General features: G+C 41.6%; 1 protein-coding gene across 1 annotated transcript in view; it reads right to left on the reverse strand.

Annotated features, from left to right (window-relative positions):
- Positions 1–3,083: 3,083 nt before the first annotated feature.
- ELOVL2 (ELOVL fatty acid elongase 2) overlaps positions 3,084–12,823 on the reverse strand; it is a gene marked incomplete at both ends in the record, with an annotated part of 44,831 nt that continues 35,091 nt past the window's right edge. Inside the window, 5 exons of the mRNA XM_084206702.1 lie at positions 3,084–3,212; positions 3,794–3,928; positions 6,086–6,210; positions 7,958–8,129; positions 8,686–8,763. Of these exons, the coding sequence (XP_084062828.1) occupies positions 3,084–3,212; positions 3,794–3,928; positions 6,086–6,210; positions 7,958–8,129; positions 8,686–8,763 (639 nt within the window). The remainder of the gene's footprint in view (positions 3,213–3,793; positions 3,929–6,085; positions 6,211–7,957; positions 8,130–8,685; positions 8,764–12,823) is intronic.

A 12,823-nucleotide genomic window follows, 5' to 3' on the forward strand; every position in this document is an offset into this window, starting at 1 on the left:
TTTACACCAATACCAGTGAAGCTGGTATATAAATTTATGGAGATTGTTTTTGAATCTGATGGGAACGCCCTAAAACGCTTCTGAAAAAGCAGTCTCAAGTAACCAGTTACCAGCCCAAATTGATGCCTTAAGAAGTAGAGACAGTCTGATAGTAAAATTTGTTTATTTACAGTGTTATGTATTACAGGAAAATCAGTTTAAAAAGTCAATGCTCTCTTTCTTCAAAGTTGTGGCATTTTGAAGATGTTAAGACATATCTAAAGAATTTTAAACGTACCTGATTCCAGCCTTCCTGGCTGATCTGGATCTGCAAGGTCTGAGACCATCTGGTTTTTTCCTTTATTTTTTTTTTTTCATTTTCTTTTTTTTTTCCCCAGCCCTTTGAATTTCAAGTAAGGCATTTATTTCCTTTTCTTTTGAATGAGGTTTCAACAGAACAAAAGACAATATCTGTGGGTTTGATTGCCATAGTAAACTTTAACACTTAGCACAGCTGACGCTTTCCACCTTGATAGTCAAATGCATGCTTTGCCATCAAAAGATTATGGACTCCACTCGGCCTAAAATCTGTGCTGGGCCACACAACCCTTGTGCTGCCTGCCTTAGATGAAGGGTCCAGCTCATTGCCTTGTTCACTGTCTTGTCAGCTCTTTGAAATTCCTCTGCCTTTACCCTGGCTTCCAGTATTAAGCTGATTTCTACAGAGCTCTGAAGCTCTCCCTTTACTCAGGGCTGTGTAAAAGAGCTTCAGTCAAACCCACTAATTTCTTACATCTTGGGATTTTTACAGTGTCAATCAGAAATGCCTGTAAAGGTTCTGGAAGGGCCAGAGAGAAAAAGTATATGCATACAGTGTCCAGGCTTTGTGAATGGAGGGTTCTTGGGGGGTTTTTTGGGTTTTTTCTGTTGAGTGACTGCTTTCCCCCTTATTGAATGTTAAATAAAACAAATCATTGACTTTCAGTAAGTGAGATTTCATGACCATCTTCATGAAGAGGGGAGCAAATGTGAATATGCACCAGTTAGATCTAGGTTGGTGTGGTGGTGTTAAAGTGTTTGAATGTTGCAGTTATTTTGGTCACCCAGTTCACAGTAATGAAGTTCTGCAGTCAGGCTGCTAAGAGGTACTGCTTCTGCTGTAGCATTTTGGGAATTTCTGTTTCCTGCTGGAGCAGAAAAGTTTTGTCTGCATTGCAATGGAGCTGGAACTGGCTGGAGACAGATGGCATTCAATGGGACTTTCAAGCACAATGGGACAGCCAATCACAACTCTGACACAAGTCACCCTTCTTCATGCCACTTTCTGCTTTCGCTGGACAGCCCCATCTGTTCTTCTTCCCCTACTGTACCACTTCCTCAGCCTCTTCCCATCCTATCCATGAGCCCTCAGGGCTGTGGTCTCTTGGGCTGCTCCTGGTGAGGCTGGCTGCCCTGTGTCCATACTGCTCCCTGGGATAAACCTTCCTCCTGCCTTTATGCCTGCAGTCTCCAAGAGCCCCTGATGGCAGATCATCTAAATGGGGATATCTGGAGGGGATAACTGACCCTCTAGAGGTGGAGAAGAATTGGACAGCAGGATTTGGGACTCTGCCTCCTCTACATGTGGTCCTTCTGTGGCTGCTCGGGCCCTCTGTGCTGGCTGGGTGTGTGCTTTTTCCTCCTCCTGCCCTGGGACCCTGTGGGTGACAGGAGTGAGAGGACATATTTCCTACAGAATTGCTTCAGTCCTAGGAACTTGCTGGGCTGGAGTGACTCCAAAAGTGGGTTTTGATGAGAGAATTTTATACATGAGAATGGAAGATGTCAGAACTACTTCACAGTGAGGGAAAAAAAGTCTGTGTCTATTTTTAGTAGAGGAAATTAAGTGGGCTAAACAAGAAATGGGTGAGGCCAGACCCATGAAGTTAACCCTGGCTATTCTTCATTTCTAAGCATTTAAGTGGGGGTAAATGCAGTGAACTGAAGCAACAAAGATGGTGATGGACTGTTGGGTGACACCTGTATAGCTGCAGACAGCAGAATCTCCTTACTTCCCCTCCAGTGACTTGTGCCTTGGTCCCATCTGTTTCTCCAGCCAGAGACCAGTCTGAGTAAGGTCCACCTGCCACAGAAACTCCTGTATAACCTGCTTGGCTCATTGCTGAACTGACAAATTTTCTGCTTCATCCAGTTATTAATATGTGGCATGACAGTTTGCTTTGAATTAGCAGTGTTTGTATAGGATTAACTTTACACACATTCACGCTCAACAGATTTATCTGCCTTAAGTTGGCATGACCCTATTTCTTTCAAAATCCTTTTACCTAGGACTCCTGTTAAGTTAGCACTTCCAAAGTGGCTTGTTTTGCTCTGTGTCCAGAATACCATTCGGGGCAGTGCCAGGGGCTACCAGCCCAGCCCCCTGGAACAGAAAGCTCCTGCCAGCCTTCCTGGCATTTGAATCAGATTGCACTTGTGTAAAGCAAGTGAGCGTGGAGCCACAACTGCTTGCAAACTATGGGATGGGGCACCTGGGCTCTGCCCTCTGTCATGTCCTTCCCCAGGGCTCCCACATGATCAAAGGCTACCGTGCTAGTGCGCTTTGGGGAATTACTGAGAAGAAAAGAGGGGTATGGTGATGGAAGAGGTACGATTCTCACCTTTCCTGGCACCCCTCCTTTATTTTCCTGGCCTTGGCTGCATTTCAGCTGGCTGTACTGGGTGCACTGTGAAGCCTTGCCTCAAGACCTCTTGCATGCACAGAAAGTGCTCACCATGTTAGTCTGAACAGAGTCCTAACCTTTTGAAGGCATTGACGGATTTATCCATCAAGTGTTTCATAAGGCGTTTTTGTGTCAGCATTAGAGATCAGAAAGGTTTTCTTTTTCACATGAGAAAGATCTTGGCTTTCTTTGTTCTGATGTTGATCTTTGACAAGACAAGTCATTCTACTCATTTTGTTAAAACCTAAATAGCAGTACATTAATAAGTGTCTGGTACAAAGAACTGATAAATGTAATCAAATAGGTTTTAAGCTAAAGCTTGTAATTCAGTCTTTTTTCTTCTTTTTCTCTTTAGAAAAAAAATCACAGGAAACACTATACTTATTGTGCCTTCTTATTATTCTGCAATCCATTGGCAGCAGCAAAGTAGTCCTTATGGAAACCATTCTTGATTTCTGTTGTGACAGGGGTTTCCTTTACAGCTGTTCTTGAAGGTGCTTTCCGGTATGTCTATAAAAGCAAAATCCAAAATAAACATTTGGATTTGTTTAGTGACCACCAAAACACTACTTATGGTTAACTGTAAATGGAGTTTGTCTGCAGATGTATATATTTGCTTCAACCTGCATTAGCAGTATAGTAGCCTTTTCACTGCTGTGGGTGATGTTACTTTACTAGCCTTACTGTAGTACTTCTCAACGTCAAAAGAGATTTCAAGCCTTGCACGCTGAAAGCTTTATGCATGCAGGCAGGCTAAGATGTAAACCAGGCAAAGACAGAGCTCAAATTTTTTTTTTTCCCCTAAGGAGGAGAGAGACTAAAAAATTTGCCCACCAAAGCAAATTCAGGGTACTAAATGCAGTACCTGGACCTGCTATACAGGTGCAGAAGAGTTGACTGCAATGAGGAGCTACTGAGTAACTCTTTCTCTCAGACATGACGGTATCTGTCATTCTTAAATGATGTATATCTTTTAAGACTAACATATTTTAAGCACTGATGGTCATTCTACATCTGAGTCCACCCAGACTGCTATCCAAAAAGTTCTGTTTTCCCCGTCTTTGTCACAGAGCTCTCAAAAGAATGCTTACCTTAATGTAGAAGTTGATGAAGAGGATGACCAGTGTGGCCATGTAGGAGGACTGGAACATGAGGCAGCCAAAAGGGAATCCACATGGCTTCACAGCTGCGCTGAGTGTGTGCACAATAGTGAGCAGAAACTGGATCTGTGGAGAGAAGATAATGCAGGTGTATTTGCTGAGAAAGGTCAGTGCTAGCTAAATCAGACACAGCAATGTCCCCTAGTTCTGTTCCATGAAAGTTTGAGTGCTCTTGAAAAGTGTCCCTTGATAATCTCTGAATGCATTGGGAGGGTTAAGTTAAGATGGTGCTCTTGTGAAATTAAATAAAATACTAAGGGGTCAGAGGTTTCTAAAAGTAAGTTTATAAGCCTGGTTGATAAAAGGGAAGCTGCTTTTTTTCTCTCAGATTTAGTAGGTTTTGTTCTATCTTCCAGTCCTTGTGACAGGTACAGCTGTTGTCTCTGTTGCTGTGCAGAAACTGGAGGAAACAAGATTCCTGGCAATACCTTTAGAAGTCTGAACAGAAAATGCAAAACTCAGGTCCAAGGAGTTCAGATAGGTTTTCACTTGCATTAATGGAGTTGAGGAGGGGACGAAGGAAGCAAAAATGAGACAGGAAAGAAATTGCAGATACTTGTCTGTATTTAGAAATGTCAGCCACAGCCCACACTGGTGGACCTGATTGTTCCTCAGCCAAATAAGTGTGCCCTCAAGCCAGTGTACTGAGGTGCATTTCCAACAGGGCAGTGTGTTTCACCTGCAGGGATGGTCTCACAGAAGCAGCTCTTGCTAAGCAAATTTCTACATGGGCATTTTAAAGCTCGCTGCAAACATCTGAATATGAATAGGCTATAAGAGCAAAAAAGTAAAAGGAAGTTTATTTCATATCAAGCCTTATATCTTGTTGATAGACACTTTTGATGTGGATCAGCTCCCCAGGTACAGCAACAGGTGGAACAGACTTTGAGAAATCAGTCAATTTCTGTATTGCTTAAACTTTGTTTACATCATTTTTCATTTTGCAGTTGTACCACTGTGTCGTGGGTCAACCTGGCTTGGCTGCCAGCTGCCCACCCAGCAGCTCTCTCCCTTCTTCTCCTCAGTACAGTAGGGGGAGAAAATAAGATGAAAAGAATTTGTGGATTGAGATAAAGTTAGGGAGAGTAATTAATAAAACTTACCTATTACTGTTATAAGCAAAATAGACTTGAGGAAGATTAGTTTCAAGTACTGCCAATTAATAACACAGAAGGATAGCAAGAAATAAAATTAAAACCACCTTCCTCTAAACCCCTGTTTCTTCTCAAGCTTAACTTCACTTCTGAACTTCACTCCTCTACTTCCTTCCATGTGGTGCAGGGGGATGGGGTTTGTAGTCAGCCCCTATTGCTTTGGCTTTGCTGCTCCTTTCTCCTGACACTCATTCCCTGGTTCAGTGTGGGGCCCCTCCCACAGGAGAGAGTTCCAATGTATGTATTTCCCATGAGTTGCAGCTCTTCACAAATTGCCCCAGCATGGGTCCCTTCCACAGGATCCAGTCCTTCAGGAACAGGCTTTTCCTATGGGGGCCCCCATGGGGGTCGCAGATTTTGCTAGCAAACCTGCTCCAGGGTGGGTTCCTCTCTCCATGGGTCCATGGGAACCTATTTCCCCACTGGCTCCCATCCCCAAGTATCTTCCTTCAGCATGAGGTCCTTCATGGGCTGCAGGAGGATCTCTGCTCCCCTCTGACCTCCATGGGCTTCTGAAGGGGAACAGCTTCACCAGCACCTTCACCACAGGCTGCAGGGGGGGTTTTGGTGCTAATTCCCTCCTCCTGTTCTCACCTGGGTGCTTAAGGGCTTTCTCACATTTCCTGTCTTCTCTCTCAGGTGCTGTGCTATGTTTTTCACCCTTAAATAAATACAATATCATGGAGGTGCTCCCAGCTTTGCTGATGGGCTCAGCTTTGGCCAGCAGGGGAGGTCTGTCTTGGAGCTGGCTCTGTCAGACATTTTTTGTGACCTTTAAATCAGTTTTTTCCACAATTAAGGAGCATTTTCTATGCAGTGGTTCAAAACTAACAGAATTTTGTGGACTAAAGAGTTTCTACTCTTTGTTTTCTAAAAAACCACTTCTGAACATAATTTCCTTCTTTAAATTTTATCAAGCTGCACTAGTGACTTATGATCCTTTAGTTATACTTCAATTCTAACTGGCTAAATTGTGTAAATAACAATGTTTACTTGTAGTTCATTTAGTCCTCTCTCACATTTGGAAGGATTTCTGGTAGTTAGAAATGAGAGTAAAACAGATACCTACCAGTTGTGCCTGAGTGAGGTATTTCTTCCACCAGAGGTATTTGCGCATGGAAGGGATGACTGACAGTCCATAGTAAGAATACATAAGCACATGGATAAAGCTATTCAAAGTGGGTCCAAAGAAGCCTGTAAAAATCCATTAGGGAAAAAACCAATTAAGTACCAACTGCTAAAAAGCGAGAGAGGGTGTTATTGTTTGTGGTATTGCTTCTATATTGAATCTCTTGCAAATGGTAAGTATTCCTTTCATGCTTATTTCTTGCTAAAGACATTGCTGATGTGTAGCGGTGCTCTCCTAGGGACAACTAAAAAACCAAATGGTACTTCCTAGAGGGTTGTTCTCATGCTGAATTTTGTATTTTTATCTGATATTTTTCTTCTCCTCCACTTTTTCCTATTCTGCAGTTTACAGGTTACTTTTTTCCCTTCTCCTAAAGTTCTTCTTGCTATTAGTCTTTCTATTATTCCTGTAAGCTTTAAACACTGCTATGGATGACTTTGCTGCTAGTATGGAGCTCAGGACCCTGGGAGACACCTGTACTCCTGCTCTCTTGATGCAGTAGCAAGGGCTTTACTCTGAATTAAACCAGCCTTTTGTGTCTCTGTTTCATCACCACTCTTGTTTTCTTCATTGGCTCTTCTGCTAGATGCACATTTATAGAATTTCATCCCAGATAATACCTTGCTGCTCTTATTAGCTACATTTAGTGAATACTAGTTCTAGAGGAAGTTAATTATCCTCTGTACTTTGCAGACTTTGGAGAAGCAGCAGCACTACTCTCTGCTCTGTGCTTGTGAGTTTGATGGCAGTGCTACAACTACCAGAGGGACTCACCAGTTGTTCTGATTTTGCCAATGATTAATTACTTAGCTACTGGTTAATTACAGTAGTGCAGTGCTAGTGTAAAGCTAGTGTAAACACGTTGCAAAGCACAAACCCTCATTGATTTGTTTACACCTCTAGAAATAGCTCCTAATTGCTATGAAATCTCTGATCCCTGCTTCTACCTCTAACAGTGATTTACTTTGATTTTGTGCTGCCCATGTTAAGTGCCAACAAATGTGAATTCTGCTTTTAGCTCTGAAAAAGACCTGCAACAAGTTTTTTTTTAAAAAATGTTAGAATGGGTTGAGGTGACTCACTCTAATAGGTTGCAAGAAAACTGGGTTTTTTCTCAACTTTGAAAGCAGTTCCACAGGAAACCTCTACCTGTGTGAAGCCCTGGAAAAGTGTGCCTGTTGTGAGACAGCTGAAATAGGTCTCTGCTGTTTGGACTTCTTATACAAATGCCAAGTGACCAGCCTGTGGCATCATAGATCCCTTCCTAACAGGGAAGGTGATGACAGTGTTACTACAACCTTCTGAGGATGTATTCTCATATGAAACAGAACAAACTCCAAATGGTATTTTAATTAGTGACCAAGTAAAGTATCTTGCTAAAGCAGAGATTGATGTATACAAGAGTTGAGCCTGTAAAAGGGCCATTGATTTAATTCATTGTGATTGATAAAGGCTTTACCAGGGCCTTGACTTCTCCCTGCATTTGCCTTTGGAGAAGGTCTTGTGTGTGCTAGCTCCTCTGTGCTACTCAGTACTGCGATGCTTAAAAGTGGTTTGAAGAGAAGTAAATACATGAGTTTGTGGCAGCTAAGGGAAAAGTCTAGGGCCTAACACTCAGGTATTTTTGGCCTGAACTTTTAACCATGCTTTTAACTTTCCTGTGTTCTGCAGGTGGTCAGCAGTTCTGAAAGGCTCTGAACCCTAAAGGTGCCCTCATATTCCACAGTGACACAATTCCTTTGCATGGTGATGTGATTCCTCCCCAGCTGCAGCTGACTTAGACCCAGGGTGATGAAGCAAACAAAGACTTACTCTGCCCACAAGGTATCCAGTTCAGAACACACCACCAAATGTTGAACATAGTGGCATGGTGATACACGTGAAGGAAGGTGATCTGGCTGCTTTTCTTTCTCAGCACAAAGAAGATAGTGTCCATGAATTCAATTACTTTGGAAAAATAATACCACCACAGCACCTTGGCTACCTGTACAAGCAAGAACAAAGGAGCAGGAGATCAATATCTGTCCATACAATTGCTTAAATATTACTGTACTTCTTCACTCCCTGGGCATGCAACTTCCCAAAAGGCATTAATATGCTATTAAAGGAGAAGCACAAGCCCTGTCTTAAATTTTATTTTGCTTTTCAATTAAGCAGTTTTGTAAAAAAACCACAAATCTTTTAAAAAATGTTATAAATATGTAATTATCAAAATATAATTTAAGAAATGTACACTTTGAGGAAGGGTTTTTTAATTGTCTTGTTGGGTTTTTTTTTCCCCAAAGGTGCAGTTTTGTGGGTGGGTTTACTTCATTTTGGGGTTGTTTGTTCAGTTTTTTTAAGGGTGTTACAATTTCTTTGACACTGAACAGATTTTGCTGCCTTCTTTTGAAAAAAATCTAAATTTGATACTCAATACAATGAAATATATCTTTGTCTAGAGTAGAGATACCCTGAGCTCTGATAAGATATGCCTTAGGACACTTAGAGACAGTTAAAACAGAAAGGATGCTGAGGGCTGAGCGGCTCCTGTCTCTCACCCGGATATCAGCCTCCCCTGCGCTGTGGAGGTTCTGGCACTGCAGGTTGTAGCCGCCTTCCCATGTGGCAAGGATGAGCTGGAACAGAAAACAGAGGGATTACGTTCATGAGCAGATGGGATGGTTTTTCCCCCTGCAGTTGTTCTGTCCTCATTGGTGGGTACCCACTCCTTCCATGAACTGATGCTGTTGAACCAGATGACTTGCTAATATCTTGTATTATGAAAGGGGAAAGGCATCAGTTAAGCTGGAGATATGAAATGATGCATTTCTTCTCTTTCTCTTCTCTTTCTCTGGCTTTAGAGCCTTCAAAGCATCCATTAAAATCTCTCATTATTTCATGCACCTCCAAATCCTCGCTCCAAAGCAAACTGAAACAGTGTATCTTTGTCCTGAAGCAGTATGGAACAGAGCTTAACACAGCTACTTGCGCAAAGCTGTCCTTGAGAAAAATTCCCTGTTTGCCAAGCAGAGAGAAGGCAAATGCCAAGTAGTGCAAGGGGAGAAATATTTCCTAATGCCATACATGTCTCTATCCTCCACAGTTAAATGCTGGAGGAAGTGAAGGAGAGCAAGCATGATGCTGAACGGAGGCGTGAATAGCGCACAAGCAATTTCTTAGATTCTGCACATGTCACACGGGGAAGCAGACAGAGCAATGAAATATCAGAGTGCAGCACTGGGATGGAGCAGGTTTCTAGAAAACCATATGGTAGTTTTCAATATGGAATATTTTTAGAGTAACAGCCACCTAAAGCCCTCAGCAGCCCTTTTGGAAGAGGGAGCATCATCTCTTGCTTATAAATGTCATGTAGAATGCATTGATTTTAAAAAGGTTTTGCTAATTCTCAAATAAGTGCAAAGTGGGTTTGGGGACAAACTGAGCAACTCATGTTTTGGGGTCTTTCTCACCCTCTACAGACACTGCAGAGAGTGAAGGTGGGAGAAATGCTTTCAAGTGTTATGCTGTAAGCAGAACTGCAAGGTGCTGAGAGAAGTGGGTCGCTTTCAGCTCTGGAGCTACATTCACAGGGATGATGTGTGTCAGCACAGAACTTTTCCCTCTAGTTCACAATGAAAAGAACTGTTCTGTGTTGAATCTGTGACAGTCCATACAAAAGAGAATCAGAGACGTTCTTAGTGATCAAACTAAATTAATTCCTAGAGTAAATACATTTAAAAAGTATTACTGATAATATTTGGAGGATTAGAAAGTAGCCTAGAATGCTTATTATAAATTCACATTAAAACATACTGAAATCTGGAGAACCATAGTCTTCTACTATTTTTCTCCTAAATTCACACTCTGTCATTGGCCCTGTAATATCAACTTAGCTGTTTTAGGTGGCCAAAACAGCCCATAGAAATTGCAGAGAGAGATGATAATACAGTTAATGAGTGTTTTATAGATGAATGACATGTAACAATTGAAACAAACATATTCCTTTACATTTTTCTGCTTTGCTGAAGAAACTTGACCTCAAAAATTTCTGCTGCAGTAGGTAAAATGTTGGTTCACAGAAATTTGCTGGAAAATATGCAATTTTCAATATTTTGATCAGTCCATTTTCCAACTGTTTCAATTTGTGTATGATTACAGTGGATTGATTTTTGAAAAATCTTTTGCATGTTGTCTCCTTGTGTATTAAAGGTCAGGAGTGAGGGCCAGTTGATTGCCCAGCAGGTCCTGGCTAAAGCCCTGAGGAAGGAAGGTGGTGTCTCACCGCATGTCAGGAGCTGCAGTCCTCCATGGAGACACTTTGGGGATATTTTTGGTCTGGATTAATTGATACTGGTTTTTGTTTGCTTTTTTTAACCATCTGGTAAGTAGTAGAGTGAGCCTTGCCAAAGAACTCTGTTGTGCTTTCAGTTCTATATTAAACCTGTTTTTGATGATACCTTTGCCAGTGATTAGTGAAGTGACCTTAAAACATGCATTCACCAAAAATTGGTGTAGTCAGCAGGTCTGAAAGCAGTATCACTGACTACTTATAAAAGCATGGAAGAAGTCCAAGTCCTAAGTTCTCAGACAAATGGCCTCAGGATAACTGGTGTGATCGGAAAGATGTTCCTGTGGAGGAACATCTCTAAGTTGCTAGGGGCTGTATAAAGGCTAGGAAGAAGAAAGTGATCATTTGCAAAGTGCTAGATACCTTCCCAGAAGCTGCCTGCCACTATAGAAAATATAATATTAAAGACAAACAAGGACTGAAAACTGAGATGAAAAGCAACTGAGTTACTACTGTCCTTAAAATAGAACAGCTACAGGAGGAACAGAAAGAAAAACAAAAGTTGAAGGAAAAAGTAGACCTAATGCTTATGTGGGCCCCAAATCCTCCTGACATTATGCAGATTAGTAATGGCATCTCCACAAGACTGGGAGGGTAACAGATGGAATGGTCCCTGGGATAAAAAAACAGTTCTGCACCTGGGATACAGCAACCCTGGATGTACAGACAGACTGGGGAATGAGAGGCTGGAATGCAGCCCCTTGGAAAGGGACCTGGGGGTCCTGGTCAGTGCTGTTTACCCTAATGTTGTTCTTAACAGATTCCTGTTTTTACATTAATAAATTACTTCTATTCATCTACTTGAGTATAAACAGCACAAGAATTCACATTGGTTGTTTTGGCACTATAGTCCAACTCCTGCCTTATTTTTGTAAATGGGGAATGAAAGTTGCTTCCTTTGTCAGAGGCTTCAGGGGTGGGCTGCAGGTACCAAAAGATGATGTAATCCTCTCATCTCACTGGGTAGCAGACTAAGCTCTGACAGCCTGACCCAGGGGCCTGTGCCCTTCTCATTTCAAGCTTTCAAATTCAAAAATCTCACAGCTGTAGCTTGTTTTTCATCTGTTCCCCATAGACAGGCTAGAAAGGAAAGTTGATGTGATTTTCTAAATGGATATTGCCATTTTTACTGACTGCAGGTTCTCCATGCTCTTTTGAGCTGTAGAAAAATCTCTGTGCATGGTTGGACTTTCTCAGAGAGGAAATGCCTGGAAGCAATGAGATATTTCCCCTTGTCCCAGGGCAGGGGGAAGGCAGAGGGTGACGCATCAGCATTGGGATACATCTGGCTGTGACCAGTCAGCAGCGGTGCTCCTCAGGATCAGTTCTAGGGCCAGTGCTGTTCAAATACCTCTCAGTGAGCTGGAGGCAGGAACTGAATGCTCCTTAGCAGGTTTGCTGATGGTATGAAACAGGGAGGTGCTGCTGACTCTTGAGGGACAAGAGTCCTTGCAGAGAGGTAGAGTGGAGCGCTGGGCAATCATCAGTGGGATGAAGTTTAACAAATCCAAATGCTGGATCTGGCTCCTGGGATGTCCTTACTTTCTACTTCTTATGTAACTTTCCTGCTGACAAATCTTATGGCTACTGCTTAGCTCTAATCGTGGTTCTGCTGTCTCTGAGGTCTGCCTTTTGCAGCTTTCCCAAAACCTCTGATTTTAAGGATTCCCACAATTCCCCTTCTCAGTTCAACTAAAAAGAAACTTTTGTAACTGTGTTGTTTATTAACAGCTTTGTGTTTTATAGAGCTTTACTATAGTATATGTTTAGTACTTGTTTAAAGCACCTTTTTTGTTTGTCTTAAGCATTACTACATTACAACACAGAAATTTTAATGTTGTGAAAGTTTAGTTAGTTTAAAGGGTATGAGTTATATTTGATAGTAATTAGGATTCATTTTTTGAAAAAGTCTTGCTTGTTTTAAGGTCTTAACTCAAAATTTTCCTCTATGTCTATATTTTTATGTACTATCTCTGTAAGATTTTGAGAACTTTCTGTGAATTTGTTTCTTATTTCTCTCTCTCTTGTACGATAAAAACTTTTTTGATAGTTTTGTCTATTATTAGTTGCACACACTCAAGTACGTAAGGTATTACTATTAGTATCACCATTTAAAAGCTTAATACATATAGACCTATTTTACAAAGTTCACTTAGCTAAGGTGTAAAGCTCCATTCTTTGGATAAATCATTGAACTATGACTTAGTCTTCTTTAATTTGACTTGTTAAATCTTTTCGTTTTTGTATGATTTTGTGGATGGTTTCAGCATGGTTGGATAGGTTCATATAACACAATCCTTTAAATTCTAAGTATGAGCTGGGGCAGGAATGGCTGGAGAGCAGCCCTG

Source organism: Fringilla coelebs, assembly GCF_963513975.1.
Source record: "Fringilla coelebs genome assembly, chromosome: 1".
Lineage (NCBI taxonomy): Eukaryota > Metazoa > Chordata > Aves > Passeriformes > Fringillidae > Fringilla > Fringilla coelebs.